The 21,256-nt window shown below is 34.5% G+C and overlaps 2 protein-coding genes, 1 long non-coding RNA gene, 1 other non-coding gene and 1 pseudogene across 11 annotated transcripts; 3 read left to right on the top strand and 2 right to left on the bottom strand.

Annotated features, from left to right (window-relative positions):
* The first annotated feature begins 1,053 nt into the window (after positions 1–1,053).
* On the top strand, positions 1,054–4,191 carry LOC140821706 (protein COBRA-like). The gene is made up of 6 exons (XM_073182267.1): positions 1,054–1,301; positions 1,868–1,947; positions 2,090–2,546; positions 2,703–2,862; positions 2,959–3,239; positions 3,633–4,191. Exons 1-6 carry the CDS (start codon positions 1,220–1,222, stop codon positions 3,917–3,919), a joined length of 1,347 nt encoding a protein of 448 aa, XP_073038368.1. The 5' UTR covers positions 1,054–1,219; the 3' UTR covers positions 3,920–4,191.
* Positions 4,192–8,224: 4,033 nt separating this feature from the next.
* Positions 8,225–14,688, bottom strand: LOC140821709 (uncharacterized). Of its 8 annotated transcripts, none has more exons than XR_012115824.1 (5): positions 14,509–14,688; positions 12,138–12,268; positions 11,410–11,674; positions 8,840–9,323; positions 8,316–8,671 (listed from the first exon to the last, which is right to left on the bottom strand). It is a non-coding gene; the product is annotated as an uncharacterized lncRNA (long non-coding RNA). The 8 variants fall into 8 exon arrangements; XR_012115823.1 differs by having other exon boundaries at positions 8,317–8,671; positions 8,872–9,323; XR_012115828.1 differs by lacking the exons at positions 8,316–8,671; positions 8,840–9,323 and adding an exon at positions 8,225–8,243 and having other exon boundaries at positions 14,509–14,685.
* On the top strand, positions 11,449–14,502 carry LOC140821705 (cytochrome P450 85A1-like). Its single transcript, XM_073182266.1, has 8 exons — positions 11,449–11,657; positions 12,031–12,352; positions 12,466–12,615; positions 12,689–12,934; positions 13,018–13,104; positions 13,186–13,264; positions 13,698–13,804; positions 13,920–14,502. Exons 1-8 carry the CDS (start codon positions 11,467–11,469, stop codon positions 14,130–14,132), a joined length of 1,395 nt encoding a protein of 464 aa, XP_073038367.1. The 5' UTR covers positions 11,449–11,466; the 3' UTR covers positions 14,133–14,502.
* A 619-nt stretch (positions 14,689–15,307) lies between the features above and the next one.
* LOC140821936 (probable UDP-arabinopyranose mutase 1) lies at positions 15,308–17,328 on the top strand (annotated as a pseudogene).
* Positions 17,329–19,745: 2,417 nt separating this feature from the next.
* On the bottom strand, positions 19,746–19,828 carry TRNAI-AAU (transfer RNA isoleucine (anticodon AAU)). The gene has a single exon. It is a non-coding gene; the product is annotated as a tRNA-Ile (tRNA).
* Positions 19,829–21,256: the final 1,428 nt, after the last annotated feature.

Raw genomic sequence — 21,256 nt, 5'->3', positions numbered from 1 at the left:
CTGCAGCCAGTAACAATGGGTCGTTGGACATTTCTGAACACCGACGGTAGTTAAGCCTTTGATTAGTATTAAATTAATTAATCTCATGAATATTAATAAGTTGTTTATATATGGGGTCCTTATTGTCGGCAGCTTATTCGATCATTAATTTAATTCTAAAAGTAATATCTGAATAATCGAAAGTTAAATGGGCTAAAAATTTGGTTACAACATGAGAAATAATTCCGAAAATTTATTAACGATGATGCTAATTGACTCTACAATATTTTGTTTTTTTAAGAATAGTCTCTTCTGAGACGGCCTCACAAATATTTATTTGTGAGACGAGTCAACCCTACCGATATTCACAATAAAAAAATAATAAATTTCAATGGATAACCCAAATAAAATATATGTCTTACAAAATATGACATATCTCACACAATTTTTTGTTTTTTTTTTTTAAACGTCACCGTCTTACTCTACATCAGATGCCGCTGAAGTTTTTTTAACAAATATTGTTTTTTACTATATGGTTTTGCTGATGCCCATGGTGGGCTGTCATTTTCACAATAATAATATATCTTTTTTGTAAAAAAAATTATTTTTTCCAACTCGAGGAAATAAATAACGTGTTTACTTTTTTTAACGTTATTTATCCCGTTAGAATAAAGTTTAAACTCGTTTCAGATTTTCTTGCACGGATCAATGTTTCCCATTCAAAATTCTAAAATATCTCTTATTTTATTATTATTGTTGTTGTTATTATGTGAAATAAATGAACTGTTTCTTTAGTTGTAATCAAAAGAGAATAATAACTATTATTTGAAAATTTTTTAAAATATTATAGGAAGGGAATTTAATTATTTTTTATATAAGGAAATGTGAGCTAACAACTGTACAACGATTTGACTTTTTCGTTTCCAAAAAAAAAATACTGAATCTGCTAAGATTGATGATTTCTATCATACTTTAACCAAAGCCCATAAAAATCATGTATAAGTATAGTAATAGTAAGAAAAAACAAGAGCAAGGCAGAATAGAAGGAATGATGGTTTTTTTAAGTCATATTTTCAAGAATCTTACCGTCATTGGTAATTTTGGTGGACTTTATTAAAGTGCGTAGTTAAACTCTTCTTCTAACAAGGTCTGCCACCGCGTGGCTTTCTTCTCTCTCCCACACTTCAATTGCAGATCTTGAGGGCTGCGACGAATCAAGAAATTCTTCAGTTTGAAGGAAATGGAACTACACTGCAGATCTCTCAAACATCCCACAGTTTTGCTGTTCTTCTTACTCTCTTGTTTCTGCTTTACTTCTACCGGTAATATTTGTTTTCAAGATGTTTGTTTCTGATTGGTTTTGTCAATAGTTTTGTTTTTGTGGGTTCTGGTTAGTATGAAGACTTTCAACTGTTTGTTTTGTTGAAAGATTAAGGTTTTAACTTGGGATTGGAGTTATTTTCAAGAAATTCTAATGTTTGAGCTATTGAATGAATCATTTGACTTGTTTGTGGTTAAGTCGAGGGTGTTTTAAGTTGTTCCTGATATGGTTACTGAATCCTTAGATGGTTGATTTGAAAGGTAGTTTTGGTTGATCGAATTCCTCCAAGATCGAGTGATCCTGCTTTTGAGTGAAAAATTGAGGTGGAAAATGTGGATCTTGATTTTTTATCCTAGGTTCATGATGATTTATTCGTAAGAATTTGAATGTTATGAACTTGTAAACTTTTAATCTTGCGCGAAATGTATACATTGGTGATCAGTCAGTTGTTGGAAAGTGTGGATATATTAAGTTACCGCGTTCAATTACTGATTCTTTAATCAATTTATGAAGCGATTTTACAGCATTCGAAGTTTAAATTGTTTGTCTGTTCTTGCTTCCCTTCAGAAGCCTACGATTCACTGGATCCCAATGGAAATATCACTATAAAGTGGGATGTTATCAGTTGGACGCCTGATGGCTATGTTGTAAGTTTGAATTCCCTTTATTTTTCTTGTCCTGCATTGTATATTCTCAATTAGTCATTTTTTCGTTGTTTTTGTTGAGATTTAATGTCAAGAACATTTCTTGTCACCGTTGTCTGATTTGCTAAGTGCTAAAATTCATCAGGCGGTTGTAACAATGTTTAATTTCCAACAATATCGTCACATTCAAGCACCGGGATGGACGTTGGGATGGACTTGGGCGAAAAAAGAGGTGATATGGAGCATGATGGGAGGTCAAGCCACTGAGCAAGGGGATTGTTCAAAGTATAAAGGAAACGTTCCACATTGCTGTAAGAAAGATCCGACAATTGTCGATTTACTACCCGGAACGCCTTACAATCAACAGATTGCAAATTGTTGTAAAGGGGGTGTGATTAATTCGTGGGTGCAAGATCCAACTAATGCTGCAAGCTCGTTTCAAGTTAGTGTTGGTTCTGCAGGAACCACCAATAAAACTGTCAGGGTGCCCAAAAACTTCACTTTGAAAGCACCAGGTCCTGGCTACACGTGTGGACCTGCGAAAATTGTGAAGCCTACTAAGTATGTCACGCCGGATGGGAGAAGAGTGACTCAAGCGATGAGTGAGTTGTTTGCTGTGAAATGAAAATGATTTTGAATCGAAAGAATTCGTAAAGTTTAGAGGGATTGACCTATAATTATAAAATATTAAAATTTGATACGCATAGACTGCTTACGCCGATTATTGGATTATTTATCATGGTTATCTTCTTGTGCAGTGACCTGGAATGTAACATGCACATATTCACAGTTTCTTGCTCAAAAGACTCCCACTTGTTGTGTCTCACTCTCGTCTTTTTACAATGACACAATTGTTCCTTGCCCAACTTGTACTTGTGGATGCCAAAATAACATCACCCAACCTGGAAGCTGTGTTGAGTAAGTTTGCCTCCTTTTCGCTTCTTCTCTTCTTTGTCTTTTCCGTGATTGATTTTTATTTCTGACTTTGTTGGTTTTCGCCTTTGATTGTTTCAGTCCAGAATCACCATACCTTGCTTCAGTTGTTTCAGATCGTGCAAAGGTCAATGCTTATGCACCTCTAGTCCAATGCACGAGTCACATGTGCCCCATTCGCATCCACTGGCACGTAAAACTGAACTACAAGGACTATTGGCGCGTCAAAGTCACAATAACAAATTTCAATTACCGAATGAACTATACTCTATGGAACTTAGTTGTCCAGCATCCCAACTTCGATAATCTAACACAGATATTCAGCTTCAACTACAAGCCACTAACACCATACCAAACTATAAGTAAGTTTTGTCAAAATTTGAAGCATATCTTTCACTGGTGCCTTACCCTGTGAATTTGTTTGGATAGCTACAATATTCTTTACTATCCTGTGTGGCTGCCCTTGTGGTAGGATGGATCTACTAAATGATTTAATATGAGTCGCATGGCTCTCAATAGAGATAGCTTTTTGTTTGACAGTAAGTGTTTAATCTTGTGATTGGTCGGAGTTAAATTCATATGTTCAATTATCATTAGTTGTTTGTTGGAGCAACAAATCCCTTGTGGTTTTATACGACATAGTGATTGAAATGTGCCATGTATATCTATATGGTTTGATAAGATGAGAAATTTCAGTTTTGCGGATCCAAAAGTTTATCTTGCCCTCGAAATCTAATGTTTCCCTTTGTTGACAGATGATACTGCAATGTTATGGGGCATCAAGTTTTACAACGATTTGCTCATGCAAGCCGGACCTCTAGGAAATGCGCAGTCGGAGCTTCTATTCCGTAAGGATAAGTCCACTTTCTCTTTCGAAAAGGGCTGGGCTTTTCCCCGAAGAGTTTACTTCAACGGTGACAACTGCGTGATGCCACCTCCCGACGAATACCCATATCTCCCGAGCTCCAGTTTACGTCAAAACACACCCTTTCTGATGTTGATAATAACTCTCATCGCGTCTGTCACGTTCCTATGCAACTAAGAAATCATTCATCTCAGATATCAAAATGTCGCAAATTGCAAAGCTCATATGTAGTTGATCAACATCTTTTTTACATATACTTGTGACCTTGAAATGTTCTCCAAGGTGTAATTCTTGGTGAGTTCTTTGCCCATACTTTTTTGTTGTAGCCTGTATGACTTGATGTAATACTGTACTCTATATAATTTATTGTTCATAGTTTTTTTATAAGTAGGAGTTGAAATGAAATTAAAAACAGCTTGACTGATGCCAGTTGAGTTCAGATTTCAGAATGTCATTTGCTCTAGAGCTGTAAAAATGTACCTAAAAGAACCATGATAGGCTTGTAATAGTTAGTATTTTTATTTTCATATTTCTCATTATTCCAACCTTCGATATGTTTAATTAACACATTTTTGTGTAATTTTATTGTATGAGGAACTTTTACGGTCTTGGATCAAATTTGAGCTAAAAAAGTGATGTTTATACATTTGAAGTTTCCAAGATAGATTTTGAAAAAGAATTGTCAAACCAGAAGAGGTCTTAGAACAAGGCGTGGCGTCTTGTGATTATGCTTCAGCTTTCAAAATTTGTAAGAAGGGAAAAAACCTGATTTTGTGAAGATTATGCAAGATTTGAAAGAATTAATTATGATGTCTGATTTAGTAAAAATTCTATGAGGGAAACTCTAGATAAGATCTCATTTATTATTTTATATTTTAAGATTTAGGGTTAATTAGAGATTAGTGGGCTTTTTTAGCGAAACGATTAGACCCAAATCACATAATCAACAAGAATAAGGAGGCGGCTGATTACACGAGAAAAAGAATCCTCCAACCATTTTTTTCCATCCTTATGTAAGAAGAAAAAGAAGCACACAACTCACAATTCTCCAACCTTCTCAAAAGATCTCACGCAAGGCAAGAAAGAAAAAAAAAAGGGAAAAGATTTCTTCCTCCACAACTCACGTGAAGCACAAGAAAAAAAGGGCTCAAAGATTTTCTCTCAACTTTTCTCTACACTTTTAGGCTAAGTTTTATTTTTTGATTCAAGGGATATTTTTACTATTTCGATTTATCACTGTGAGGCTTTTTGCACTTTAATTTAATATTCGTGTTTTGTTCAAGTATTCGTTGATTTATGATTTATTTATATGAAAATTATATCTCGGTTAATCTGACAATTTAATTTGACATATAATTTTCTACTGCTATCCATGAATTCAGTGATCCGTAATTGTCATGAACGATTGGTACATGAGTAGCGATAGATTAGGTGTGTTGTGCTATCATAGCATATTTAATCTAAATAAATCAACGAAACTCAATCTATCAATTGCAGATATCTCGGTTGTTAGATTTAGGATTAATTGTTTTCATAAAACGAAAATGCTATTTTTAATTAATATGGAACGCTATCGTGCCCAGTTAATTATTAAAAAGTTTTGACTGGATGCTGTGTTTGCTCAATTATTTTAGGGAAACACAAGAATTTTAGCGGCTATCCCTATAATTCTAAAGTTAATTGCTTGTAATTGCATGAATAAATATATGTTAGCCGATGAACAATGATACAATTGAATAGTAGAAATCCCTTGAATCGAGCTTGGTAATGTTAATTTCTATTTAATTAGTTTTTCATCTTGATTTGTTATTTCTCCTTGCATGTTAAATTAGTTTTAGTATTTTATTTAATTCATATCCAAAATCCCCCCTTTATTTGCATTTTACTCGAAAGGAATTATCCCCCGTTCCCTGTGGATTCGACACTGCTCACTATTACACTAGTTTTATTTAAAGAGTAGGAATTTAAGTTTGGTGGCACAACGACATCACACCAACCAACAATGAGTAAATCTCTGGGAAATATTTCTATAGTCTCCCATTTATATCTTTAAATGGGTAAAAATTTAATAATAAAAATTTATTTATTTATTTAATGGGTAAAAATCTAATATAAACCAAATACCACAACTCTACATATGATGCAATAAAAAAAACATAGGGAAATTTCACGAGTCCGGTGGATTATCTTATAATAATGGTGTGAACCGAAATTATACATTGCTGTTGTGAAATTTGTAAGACCAAATTGTACCCTAACGTGGACTCGGACTAATGAATTGCAGTTTGGTTTTGAAAATCACGAAAATTGGGCCCAATGTATATCAACTCTTATTTAAAAACTAATAATAATAAATTATTTGAACTCCTTTTAAGTGCATATGAATTTTTTTAGTAATGGGACATTTATATATGTTAATTGATTTGATTAAGATATGAGTACCTATAATCTATTACATGGTACACTAAGGGGGTATAATTACATATTTTTACAATAAATCACCAATATTGGTGAGTATTTGCATATTTTTCTTCTAATTTATTAAATTCATCATTTTATTTCCTTATGTTTTACTTAATTATATGTATATCTATTCTATATTATAATAGTTGAGAAGGTTGGAAAATTTTTTGAGGAGGACACTAAAATTTCTTTTCTTTTTACGTTCCTCTTCAACACCAAAAAACCTTTCTTCTTTCTTCCATAATATCATTACATTTTTTTATTGAAAATAAGTTCAATAGAAAAATAGATTTTTTACTATACACGACAATGTTTATTAATACACTAATTATATTATTAATATCAAATTACAAATGTCCAATATTCATTCTATAAATTGATTAAACAATATTTAATATATTTAATATTATGTTACACGCAACGCGTGTGCCTCAGTCATTAATTTATATAATGCGTATTGATTATTTATAATTGTTGAGCAAAAATCCTTTTTCATTTTCAGGCCTCTCTCATTTGGAATAAAAATCATATAGGGTCTGAAAATAAGACAAATAAATGTGATGTAAGGCTGCTTTCATGCCCTAATTTTCTACAAAAACACATTCATTATTTGACTTTTTTACTCGTTCTCTGGGGGTTTTAATTGAATCTTGAATCCAAATGAAAAAAGTTAAAGTTGTTAGGAATGAAACTTCGTATTCAAATGTCCTTATATTTTGTCGTAGGGTGGTAACATTGCAATCGATGTTTTGTGGCAAATTTTTTTACCTTGAATCATGTAAGAAAACAACACGAGAGAGAGAGAGAGCGCCCCACGGGACATTGCACATTGGCCCTAGCATTCACATGCTGATGGCTCATTTCCTTAATTTGACGCAATATATACGGGCTGGGCTACCTATCAAGATTTCCAAGGGTATTATATGGGGAAATAATTTCATTAACGTTGATCTATATAGATATCGAGATTCTAACATATTTTTTACAGAATTATATTCATATGGCTAGCTAATGATTTGCAAAAAGTTGTGTTAGACGGTCTTACAGGTCGTATTTTGTGAGGACAGATCTTTTATTTGAGTCATCCATGAAAAAATATTACTTTTTATTATGAATATCAGTAAAATTGACTCGCCTCACAGATAAATATTCGTGAGACCATCTCACAAGAGACCTATTTCATGATATATTACTCTAGGTTATCGTTTAGCTCATGGAATGAGATGATATATAATTATTCATTTAAGAATTACAAACCAATACATAAATAAAATAATGATTCATAACTTTAATCGTTTCTTAAATATAGTCGAACATTAGATAAAACAAAAATATATAATTAATTAATTATTCATCGTTAACATCAAGCAGATATATATGTAATGAGAAGTTCACATTACCACTCAAGCTAATAAATCGTTCAGAAAATTGTTCATGTACGATGTACATGAGAAAAAACGAGTTAAATAAGCCTCAAACTTTTTGCTACAAAATTCAAAGTTTCACCAGCTTTTTTTTTTTTTTTTTTTTATCGCATCACATAAAGATTATTTTATCATAATTCAAGTCAACAAATCTTATCAAAATACACGGACCTGGCACGCAAGTCTTCGTAAATGAACACTTTTTCCATATTTTCATGTGTAATTCCTCGCAATTTCAAAGTTTCGTGCCCACCCAACTTTCCTAACTTTTTTTTTTCCCGACCCCAAACAAGGAACCCTCTAATTTACACAATTTCGCAAGCTAGTTGTGGTCCCTGGATCCACTATCATTCTTTTTTTAAAAATCATTGCACATGAATTTAATTTTAAAACAAAATACAAGACTGAAAGGAAGGCTTGGTTACACATGGGGTGGGGAAAGAATGTATTATTGAATTCGTGATGCTGGCCCAACCATAAAGCTTGGATTCTTTCGCTATATGTTGGTCGGAAGCATACACCTTTGGAGCTTTATATCGTGCTTGTACCTCCCATTTGCTCATCTCTATCTCCGACCATATTGTTGCAAGAGTTTCTATGTACAAGTAGTCGATCTACAAACTCGAAGGGAGGGAAATCAACTGTCCACAAATTTGATATCTTGAAATCAAATTATCTATAAGTTATCGATAATACAAATATGTTAATTTTTGGGAAAAATAAATATGTAAATATAAGTAGATAATGGGGCCTTGGAGAGAGAAAAAAGTCCAATCATTTTTTCAGTGAAAGAAACGAGTGCACGTGGATGCATCCCCACACGTGCACATTACAGTCAGGCCTAAGGCCCGTGTTTCCTCTGATGTCCCTCTCAAAGTAAATCACATTGTGATAAAATAAACACGCATCTTCTTTCGTTTTTCTAATTCTTCTTTGACGTGATCTCGCTGAGATGGATGAACCAAGTAAGGAGCTCCAACGAATCAAATCAATAATTTATAGTGTTTGAGAATTTGAGGGAAGATAACAACTGTGATAGCACCTGCAAACAATGAAAAGAACTCGTGAATGAGTGCCGGAGGGATGTCCGGCGTAGACACTCCGATGCTAAAGTCAGCAGGTTTCAGATGAACACAAGCAATATTTGAGAGATAATATGTATAATGCTTGAGACTTCAAATATTTCAGAATCATTACATAAGAAGTATACCTGCTATTTATAGTAAAAAATGAGGTAGGTACCTCGATTTCCGTGACATCTACTAAGTATGGCAAGTCGGTTGTCCATACTATAGCTTCTGATGGCTTCTAGGACACTCCAAGTCCAAGTGGTTCTGACAGATTAGACGTCATGTATCAATCACACTCGAGTGTTGTGCAATTCTCGAGGTGGCCCGAGAAGTAAGGTACCTGGATGGTTGTTTGAGAGCCCGGGCTGTTGGTTGATCACCGGGAAGAGGCGTAGTGCCCGGGTTCTTGAGGATAGCACCCGGTATATTGGCTTTGATTCGAGTTATCCAAGTAACAAATCGAGTTAATGATGACCCATATCCTTATGGAGGCATCATTCTTCTTTTATCTCACAAGAAGTAAGCTCGACGTGCATAATTCCACTCGCATCCACGACCAAAATACAAGTCCTGCGGTTGGCCGATCAACTCGCATCCACGACACTGTGTCTCGCTCTTCCCAAGCTGAAACCAAGTCATGAAGGGGTATACAACTTGTACACATTCTCAGAATTATATATTTGGGTAAAGATAAAAATATACCGAACCACGTTTTTTTAATAAAAAAAACCTAATAATAATATTTGTAATGAAAGATGGGGAAGTATTAAAAAGCACAAACAAACAAACTGGAAGCCCTCGTGCACATCTGGACTTTTCATTTACTGATGATCAGATAGTGCATGTGTCTCTTTGCCTATGATTTCCCACTCTCACTCTTCATCAATTGCTCATGTATATATACACACACACTTCTTCACATTGATATGACGTAATATTTATAAAAATAAAATGCAAAAGATGAAGAAACACCATTTTCCAAATAGAAATTTCGGGTGGTATTTTTTTACCTATGAATCTTTTTCATCTATAATGGCAAGGACGGAAAACTAATACATATGTTTTCAACTGCATATATATAATTGTCGATTGATTTCTGTAAAGATATTTTAAACATAAAAAGGAGCAGCGATTCAGATTATCCATCGAATTTTTTAATTTAGTCCAACATGGTCAAAGCGAATCTGACAAGAGTAGCATGCACCGTTCAGGGAATTGCCCGCAAATTTAGGACTGCAGAAGTTAATAATCGAGCACGAACAAGCTGTCACGTGTAGAACTGGTCTAAGTATATGTATAATCGTACAAATCTTGGCTCAATCCAATGAATATGACTGCGATTTATCAATACTATATACCTATAAACATATCAAATGAATACAACAGAGACCATCGACCCCTTTAAACAAAAAAAAAAATAATTGAAATTTCATACTTCCCATTTTTACCCATGAATTCCATTGAGTTTTCAAAGACACGGAGCCTACATGTTCACAAATAAAAAAAAAAAAAGGAAAAAAAAAGTGAGAGAGACATGGAGCCTACTGTTTCGCTATTGCAATTTATGTAGAAGGTGAACAGCACCATTCTCACCACAATCAAAATCCCGAAAGAGCATAGGAAGCTGTAGTTCATACTGTTTCAAGTAACAACGGGAAGGGGGCGTGGGGCTTTGTATTCGATCGAGAAGAGCAACTAGCTTGCAACTCTCAGATAGTTTGACCGCCCAGCAGGCACCGACTTGTTACACTTAAAAAACGCTATCCATTGGATATATGCATTTATTAAGAAATCAAAATAAGATATGAACAGGACAGTAATCATGACTTTAGAAGCAAAATAATTTTCAAGTGTGATATTGGTAAAAAAGACAAGGGAAGTGAGGTTTTTAGTAATTTGATTATTTGATGGATGGATGTAGTTGATAGGGATGTGAAGCATGGAGTCCCCAGTGCTTTGCTTCAGAAGAGGTCTTGCGCATGTGCTCGTATAAGTAAGTCTAACATCAGTCAAAGGTCATTTCTCTAACCAAAAGGCTTTTATCACAAACATTAATATATAACCAAACCGTTAAGATAAGGGTATTAAAAAAGTACAATAAAGCTTATGGACATCCCTATGATGGATGAAGTTGACGAAAGTTGATGTTTCAGTCTTCCTAGTATCTTTCTTATGACAATATTGATTGGGGGAGACCTCTTTCTCTGTATCATACTCCATGCTAACTCATTCAGTTTGGAATTTTGCTGAGCGGAAAGATCCTTACCTAAAAAGGTACTTCAACCATGTAATAATCACAGTTAAGGACAAGTCGGAAAAAAAAAAACCATTGAGTTTCGAGCAACTTGATATCTTCTGACAAAATCAGCATTCTTATATTTTTCATAAAAAAAGTTTTGGAATTGGATGGTAGTTTACCACCTTTGCTCACCTTCATTGGAATTGTGTAGACTACATTTAACTCGAGAAACCAACTAAATCTTATGCTGAACCGCATTTTCAAGATTCTTGATTTTAATGATATTCGTATTATTATCACTTTCTTTTTCAATCCCTTTTCCAAAATTAAAGTTAGGCCCTACCTCATAGTGTGCATGGTTTTGGCGGATTAGGCCTCTTTCTCTCACCGTATTCATACTGGTATTCCGCAGTCTATAAAAGCATACATGAAGTCACGAAATGCCAACAAGAAATAAAGCAACACCCATACCTTTTACAGATCTCTTCTCTTCCTTCTTGAATTGTTTAAAGCTTCAAAGGAGAATTAATGGCTGCCTTGCTGGTAATTCTAGTGGTATCATGGGGACTCTGCATCTTGAGTACTGCTTTACTGAGATGGAATGAGGTCAGGTACAGGAAGAAAGAGTTACCTCCTGGTACCATGGGATGGCCAGTTTTTGGAGAGACAACAGAATTTCTTAAGCAAGGTCCAGAGTTCATGAGAAGGAAGAGATCGAGGTTTCGTATCATTCTTTCTGCAAATAACAGATTCCATGAATTATATCATATTCCATGTGTTCAGACAACAACTTGTTTGTTAACACAAATATAGATGAATGACAAACTTGAAAGCCTTAAACAACCACCATAGTGGATGCCTGAAATGTGCATGTAAAACAGCTAAAACAGAAGAAGATATTTCAAAGTAATGTATGCACTCATTTGACAGGCCGCAATCAAATGTGTTGGTTTATAAGCGCACTCACGTTAATAAAATTTGACAATTTCGCCCAGATTACATTTATGCTATAAAATTTTCTTGATTAATGATCGATCATTTAGTGTTTTTCATATAATTTTGATTAATAGTTCCGTCCTTGTGGCAACACAGGTATGGGAGTTTTTTCAAATCCCACTTACTGGGCTGTCCTACTATTGTTTCCATGGATCCCGAGCTAAATAGATATATTCTAGTGAATGAAGCAAAAGGACTTTTACCTGGATATCCCCAGTCGATGCTGGACATCTTAGGCAAATGCAACATTTCAGCAATTCACGGCTCTGCTCACAAGTACATGAGAGGGGCATTGCTCTCCCTCATAAACCCCACCATGATCAAAGGTCAACTTCTGCCAAAAATCGATAGTTTCATGAGATCCCATCTCAGCAACTGGGATAAGAAATACATTGACATTCAAGAGAAAACCAAGGAGGTTTGCATTGGAAACTCTTGATCTAATTCAAGAACCATTTAAATCAGTAATACTCGATAACACTCATCGTGCCTCTGTTCTAACACAACACCCCCATTATTATTTTTTATCAGATGGCTTTTTTATCATCACTGATGCAAATAGCAACCAACGAAACCAGCTACATATCTAGAACATTCATGCCAGAATTCTTTAAATTAGTGTTAGGAACTCTCTCTCTGCCTATCAACCTACCCAATACAAACTACAACCGTGGATTACAGGTAACTTGTTACTTAGTTACTGAATTCTAGCCAAGGAATTACTAAGAATACTTACATATCAAACTCGGCACAGGCTAGGAAAACAATCACAAGCTTGTTGAGGGAGCTTGTAGAAAAGAGGAGAGCGTCTGGAGAAACCCAAAATGACATGCTTTATCTCCTAATTAACTATGAACAGAATGATATCAAGCTAAGTGATGAGGACATAATAGATTTTGTCATCACAATCTTGTATTCTGGATATGAGACGGTCTCGACTACGTCAATGATGGCCATTAAATATCTTCATGATCATCCAAAAGTACTCGAAGAATTAAGGGTAAATGGAAACACTCGGTCACAAGTATGCCCATCTCGGCTACATAAATACTTCTTATCCTGAGTTAATTTCAACTTTTGTAGAAAGAACATACGTCCATTAGAGAAAGAAAAAGGCCAGAGGACCCAATTAATTATAACGACTACAAATCGATGCGCTTCACACGTGCTGTGAGTATCAAAAACTGTCGACTGAAATATTTACTAATCAAGATCTCAACAAGCTGACGCAAAATTATATTCTCATTGCAGGTCATATATGAGACGTCAAGATTAGCTACAATAGTGAATGGAGTGTTGAGAAAAACAACTAGAGATATGGGGATAAACGGTGTCTATAATGTTTTCCCTACTTATATGCATTCTTTTTTGTTACTTTTATGTTTTAAGCACACAAGGCCGTAAGGATTCACTGGGTCAAGGAGTAGTCCTTCGATTCTTTGGCTTATTGACGTTATAAACATTATATGATTTACATAAAAAAACAGCAGTTGCATACTGAGCAATGATATGAAAAGAGATACATTTTTATGTATGAACCCTACTGCTCTCAAGATCCACATGGCAACTACCCGTCCCCAAACATGACACCGCATCGATGACCCTGTATGTCCAAATAAGCATGTCCAAATAAGCTATTTTGTCCATCATTTTGGATGATTCACGCAGTCAACGAACGAGTGGTTCACTAGTATAAAATTTTGGCTCAAGTCACGCTGGTGCACTGTATAACAACTAGTCTCTTTTTTATGTTTCTGTTTCAGGATACATGATTCCACAAGGGTGGAGGATATATGTTTACACAAGAGAAGTCAACTACGATCCTTGCCTTTATCCCGATCCATTATCCTTCAATCCTTGGAGATGGCTGGTTCGTAATAACAAGTCCCTCTCTAATTCCATCCACATATACTACTTGGGTTCGTTAATTCTCAAAGTGATATAAAATGAACACGGACTAAGACAACTAGTGTTCAAAATTGCAGGAAAGGGGCCTAGAGAACCAACACCATTTCTTGATCTTTGGAGGTGGAACTAGGCAGTGCCCCGGTAAAGAACTCGGCCTGGCTGAAATCTCTACTTTCCTTCACTATTTCGTGACACAATACAAATGGGAAGAAGCAGGTAGAAACAAGATAATGAAATTTCCAAGGGTTGAAGCGCCTAATGGTTTCCATATACGGGTTTCTACCCACTAACCACCGCTATTATAGATATGTACAAAGTACAAAAAATAGAAAAGCAGATCTGGTTAGCTTTTGTGTTTTCCCGCTGACACGAGCATCCGAAAATCGATCAAATTTCCTCGGGTATGATGGAACATTGGAACTCTGCCATAGCCCCCAACTGCAAATAAGTTAATTTCGATGCATAATATTTTCTAAACATATTTCACTGAATCTCCCCGACTGTGAATTGTGATGAGCTCTCTGCCAGTGGTCGTTCTACATGACCAAAGCTCGAATAGCGAAAAAATGCAACTCATAGTTTAACACAAATCTATATAATATCTGTTAGCATTTGAATTGAGAATGAATAGAGGAAATCAAACTCGTCATCTATGGTACTCTTTACCAATAACAGTTGCGGTTGGACGACATATCGATCCGATTCTGACACAAATACTTAATATTCGTACAACTTTTCCGGCCTCCGGCAAACCAGTCGGGGCCATCCAACAAACCTCTGCGAGCCCTTCCGGCCTATCAACTTCTTCCCAAAGGAACTAGACCGAGACGCAAAACTAATTAATAATTAAATAATTCATCATATTTAATTTTATTTTTTAAAATATATATATAATTTTTAGTAATAATTTTTTCTCAGTTTAATTTAAATTTTATTGTAAGAATATGAATTATAATATTTAAATTTATATTATATCTATTGTTTTATATATACTTCGTGTGTGATATATATATATATATATATATATATATATATATATACAAAACAAAATTTCTACTATATACATATATATATATATATATATATATATATATATATATATTATATATATTCGAAAAATCATATCGTCGAATAGTTTTTCAGTATAAGCCAATAATTATATTTTATTTTATTTACCTAATATATGAAGTTAACATGGTGAACACATAACACTATACAAGAAAAATCAATTATTATTTTAAACAGAAAAGGTAAAAAAAATATTTGCTCTAATATTTATTTAATTGAAATAAATTAATTTTTAAAAAATAACAAACGGCCACCCGACATAATCGGGTAAATTATCTGACTTGAACGAGTCCCCGACCATGCAAAAATCCCCTCCGACAACTCCCCCGCCGCACGTGACACCAATCTCTCTCTATATATAAATCAAACCACGTAATCTTTTTCTAAACTTCAAACCCTAACCCCACAACACTGAACAACCTCCAACTCCGCTCCAATGGCCGCCGCTGAAGCTCCGCCACCGCTTAAAGACGAGCTTGATATCGTGTTTCCGACCATACGGAATCTCGATTTATTAGAGATGTGGAGGCTGTTCTTCCAGCCGTATCATCTTATCATAGTGCAGGATGGTGATCCTTCGAAGACGATTAAGGTCCCCGGTGGATTCGATTACGAATTGTACAATCGGAACGACATTAACAAGATCCTGGGACCGAAAGCATCGTGTATTTCGTTCAAAGATTCGGCTTGCCGGTGCTTCGGATACATGGTTTCGAAGAAGAAGTATATCTACACCATCGACGATGACTGTTTCGTTCGTAAGCCTTTACTCTAATTTTCTGCGTTTGAAACTGTATTTGCTTCGTTACTGATTATAAATCGCGTATTTTATAATTTTGCGTGTCACCTTTCAATATAGCTGTCATGTTTTAATAATTAAATTCTAGTGATCCACGAATAAATTTGAAAGATTAACTAAATTTTGTTCAAAAACTAAAAACTTGATAGCATGAAAAGAATTATCGAGGTATTAGTACTCAAATTTTTTTTTAGTAAAAGACTACGTCAAATATTAGCAAAAGATAGAAATTTGGTTGGTATGTGTGTGTGAGTGTTACGGTTTTTTTATATTAAAAAATATGGTTGACATTGAGCAAAAGTCTAAAAGACGTTGATCATGAAAATTAGAGAAAATCCCAAAAATCAAATGATGGAATGAATATATTTTCTGGACCAAAATTAAAGCAATAAAGATAAGTTAATGAAACTTATATGAAGGCTAGCTAGCTGATCAAGTTTTGGCTCGCATGATCAAATAGTAATAAATTAGTATTGATGTTATTTTGTAGGTTGCAAAAGATCCCACAGGCAAAGACATTAATGCCTTGGAACAACACATCAAGAATCTACTATCTCCATCAACTCCACATTTCTTCAATACATTGTATGATCCTTTTAGAGAAGGCACAGATTTCGTTCGTGGATACCCGTGCAGCCTCCGGGAAGGCGTGGCAACGGCCATTTCGCATGGCTTGTGGCTGAACATCCCGACGCTCCCACACAGCTTGTCAAGCCTCTTGAGAGAAACATGACCAGGTAAAACATACATATAGCATACTCCCTGCATTTCATTTCCATTCCAGAATCTAAGAATGTCGCTCCATGCATTTCATTTCCATTCAAGAATCTCAGAATGTTGCTCCATGTGTGGTTGTATATATTGTTTGGCATGTATTTCAGGTACGTTGATGTAGTATTAACAATTCCAAAAGGCAAGTTGTTTCCCATGTGGGATGAATCTGGCATTCAATCGTGATCTTATTGGCCCTGCTATGTACTTCGGGCTTATGGAAGATGGCCAGCCTATCGGACGATACGACGATATGTGGGCTGGCTGGTGTACCAAGGTACATAAACAAACTATACCTCGTTTTGTCTTTTGTTTGAAGGACTAGAATGGTTAAGATTATGTAGCACTCTTTCGATGTTTTAACTGATCATATGTATTTAGGTTATTTGTGACCATCTGAACTTGGGAGTGAAAACTGGTCTCCCATATATTTGGCATAGCAAAGCGAGCAACCCTTTTGCGAACCTTAAGAAGGAGTACTACAAAGGTATCTTTTGGCAAGAAGATATCATACCATTCTTCCAAGCCGCCACTCTTTCCAAGGAGTCCAAGGACTCACTGTCCAGAAGTGTTACATCGAACTCTCCAAACAGGTCAAAGAGAAGCTTGGAAAAGTGGACACCTATTTTGTGAAGCTCGCGGATGCCATGGAAACGTGGATTCAAGCTTGGGATGAACTCAATCCTCCCAAAGCCAAATAAAATCAAGAATTAGGGCAAATTCATTTGTATTAATATTTTATTTGACTTTAACGAATTTATTTATTCTTTTTCCTTTTAATACTTTGGCTTTTTTTGGGGATTTATACAAGGATTTTTGTGTGTGATTCAAAGCTAGTTCTTGTTGGTTTTCGCGCTAAAATTCGGTTTCGTCACTTTCCATCCTACAATTTTGGAACAATAAATAATTTTTTTTTTTAAGTCGAAAAAAAGAGGGTTTGTGAACATTTTTTTTAAAAAAGTCGAAAAATTCTTTTTTAAAAAGAATAAAAAATTTGATAAAATAATAATTTTCTGGAATATATTAAGAAAATGTTTGAATGATAAGTTTTCAATTTTAAACATTCAATATTGAAAATTTGAGGCAAAATAATAATATTTCATATACAAAAGGTCCTACATTTTTTCAGTATATGTATGATAATTCGAACCATTTAAATTCACCATTGTTTTGTTGGTTTTCACTGAAGAAAATCCTCCATTTTTCTTTCCATGTACGATAATTCGAACCATTTACCATTCTATTTGTTTTGTTGGTTTTCAATCAGGAAAACTGCCTTTAAGAGAGATTGGAGGGCACTGTATTCAATAACCACATGGTTTTACTTCTATTTAATTTTCTGGATCGATCTAAGTGTACTGTGAAAGATTATTATTCTAATTTCTTTTCAAATCTAGGTATTATGTAAATTATACATCCATTGGATGATTATTATTTTACATTGACTTTTGATTTTAGATGTTCTGTGCATTATTGAATCAGGATTTTTAATTTGTTATTTCAGATAATAAATGTTTGTTATCTCATATTCTACCTTCACAAAAACTCATGTGAGACAGTCTCACGTGTCAATTTTGTGAAACATGTATTCTATTTGAGTCACTCATGAAAAAAATATATATATTTTTTTTTATGCAAAAAGTTTATATTTTATTGTAAATATAGGCAAAATTAATCTGTGAGACAGTCTCACAAGAGACATATTCCTATATATTTTGGTATTGGGTTGTTCACATTGTGTATTCCTCAAAATCAATTTTATTGGTACCAATATGGAAGCTGATGTAATTGAAAGTAACCGTTTCTTGCATATCTCTCTGAAATACATGTCGAAATATGATAGAAAAGATTTAATTAACATCAAACAACAGAATTGTGCTTTTATAACCAATGATTAGGATAATCAATTTTGATAATTTTTACCTATCAAAAGAGGTGATGGAAAAGTAAATTATTATTAATCAAATGACTGATCAATCAGTATAATATTTGATTTGTTTTCTACATTTATCAATATATACAAGTTCCATGGATTTTTCATTAATCCCTACATTATTGGGATACGTAGTACCCTACTAGTTTGAAATTTTTCCATACTAAGCCGAAAGAACTCGGAGAAAATTCGAAGAAGGATTAGAGCTACAGGAAAGAAATTGAAAATTTAGAGGGAGAACATACTTGATGCCGCATGAGCCGATCAAAGATGAGTCTTACTCCTATTCCTCCATTAGTTTGAAAGAGTGAGTCTCTTGTAAGACGATCTCACGAATCTTTATCTGTGAGACGGATCAACCCTACCAATATTCACAATAAAAAGTAATACCCTTAGCATAAAAAGTAATATTTTTTCATGGATGACCCAAATAAGATATGCGTCTCACAAATTACAACACGTAAGATCGTCTCACATAAGTTTTTTCTCTTTAATTTTGATGATGATTGAGTTTTGACATTGAAAATGCAGTTTTAGATATTTTATTCCCTCGATTTCTACGATTGCTGTCAAACGAAACTGAATAATGTTGTTGTCATGGAGAATATTAACCGAGAAACAATAATAAGGTAATGTTTGCACATGTTTAAAACTAAGTTATTATGGATTTTGGACTGCCTATAGTTGGGTCACCTGTTTTGCTCATAGTTAGGTCTGAGGGGTGTGCGTTAATTGTCCCACATAGGTTTGGATAAAATAATTGAGAGTTACATATATAGACTTGGACAATCCTCCTCTTTGAGCTAACTTTTGGGGTTGAGTTAGACTCAAATTCTAATGTTAAAATTTGAGAATATATGTTATAGAGCAATATATAAGAAAGTTCTTTTAGAAGAAGCCACTCGCTCGAGATGGAAGACAAATTATTGAGATGGAAGACAAATTATTGATAAATAAAGTAAAAAAATTAGAACATAGTTTATAGTTTCTCCCAAGTCCTTTAGACCGGCTCTGTACATGCAACACGGTCGCGGTTAATTTAGTTGAAAATTTTCTATGGAATGACGCTGAAATTGAATAATTTCTGATGATCTCAAAAAACAAAAGAAAAAGAAATTGAATAGGTTTAAATAAAGGTCCTGGTGGGCCTGTCAGATAATCTATCAGATAAATTGGTAAAAACAAAAGATGCGCCATCGCGGGAAACGAACCCAGGTCACCCGCGTGACAGGCGAGAATACTCACCAGCTATACTACAACAACTAGGGTTTCCTAGTCAAATTGTTTATATATATATATTAATTTAACCACAAAACATTGAATAATTAATAATGGCCCATGCAGGTCTCGAACCTTCGAACCTGAGACCTTCGCGTTATTAGCACGACGTTCTATACCAACTGAGCTAATAGGCCATTGCTATTGGGACTTGCATAATTTTGTATTCGTTGTCAGTTTGAGTTATTCAAATTACGAGCTTCGGTTTTTTTATTTTTTAAATTGTAAGTAACACAATCATGTACAACTGCACTTCGGTAATGTTTCACTTTTTACAATCATAATATATTTGTGTGTATGTTTTAATCAAGTGAATTTTTCTTCTTCTCAAAGTAGGTTATTGATAGAGAAATTTAAGACAACGTTTTCATGTTAGATTATAAAAAAATAAAATAAAAATCAAACGTGAGGTTAACTACAAAGAATCAAATTTCTTGAATGCCAAATGGTATGCTTAATTGTTGCATATATTTGTCGATCATTTAGCCGATAAAGAGACTACTATGAGATAATGGATAAGCACATGCACATGCACATGCACTTGAGCCCATCAAATTGTTTGTTTACCAAAGCCCATCGGCAGAATTGAAGATTTAACTATACAAAATTGAAGGAATGTTGTGGAAGTGTAGTGTTGTAACGGCAGGTATCGACAGTAACCCCCCAGTTCTAGCAAAGGATAGTCCAGATGGGATCTTGTTCGATAAGTCATACTAGTGAGATGCACCTCACAGTGCGTTGAATGGAAGAAGTGGATAAAAATCTAGTGTCCATGACTTCTCTATTTGTTTGTACCAGGTTTAGATGCAATCATGCAGAGTGGTCTTTGTTTGTATATGTGGTTGTTCTGCATTTGTGAAAGTATCTCTTAAATTTTTTTGTGCTCGTTATTCACTATTTTTGAGCATATTTCTTTGTAACTTTATATAATTCAAGTCAGTGTGATCAGGTTTTGGAGACTTTTTCAAGGCTGTGTTTCGATTTGATTGATGGGTTTTTTGGGAGCCAGATTCTGTATCAAATTGTGTTCATCTCCTCATTCATGCATCCGGAAATTGACCTTCAGTCTTCAGTCGTCGATTTTTTTGTGTTCAGTCTTTGGGTACTTTTTTAGTACCACATTTTCACATGAAGTGTACCACATTTTGTATGACATTGTACCACAATTTTGTGGGTAGAGTGTGAACCCAAAGAAATGTTTTGATTGAAGATTTTTCACCAACTTCCCCGTATTTGTGTTGGACACATTTCATTTATCAAAATATATTTAATTAATATTAGTTGGTTCTCGTGGTAAAGCTCTCTTGTAAATAGAGGCAGGCCCTGGGAAAGCTCATCTTTGAACATTGATGCTGGATTATGGAACGGGTGACCAATATTGATTGAATAATATTCTCTGATTTAAAAATAGTGTAGTCCACGACTTGTAGCTCATCAAACCAAGTCCTAAAAGTTTGGAACAAGGTGGGTTCATGACCTACGTGTAACAATTTCATCCAACTATAAAAAACTTCAAAACAGTGTAAAATATTCTCAAGTTTTCCTATTATTACATCAACTAATTT

This window comes from Primulina eburnea, unplaced genomic scaffold, assembly GCF_022965805.1.
Source record: "Primulina eburnea isolate SZY01 unplaced genomic scaffold, ASM2296580v1 ctg739_ERROPOS11973397, whole genome shotgun sequence".
NCBI lineage: Eukaryota > Viridiplantae > Streptophyta > Magnoliopsida > Lamiales > Gesneriaceae > Primulina > Primulina eburnea.
This window is presented reverse-complemented; position numbering and strand designations above follow the sequence as displayed.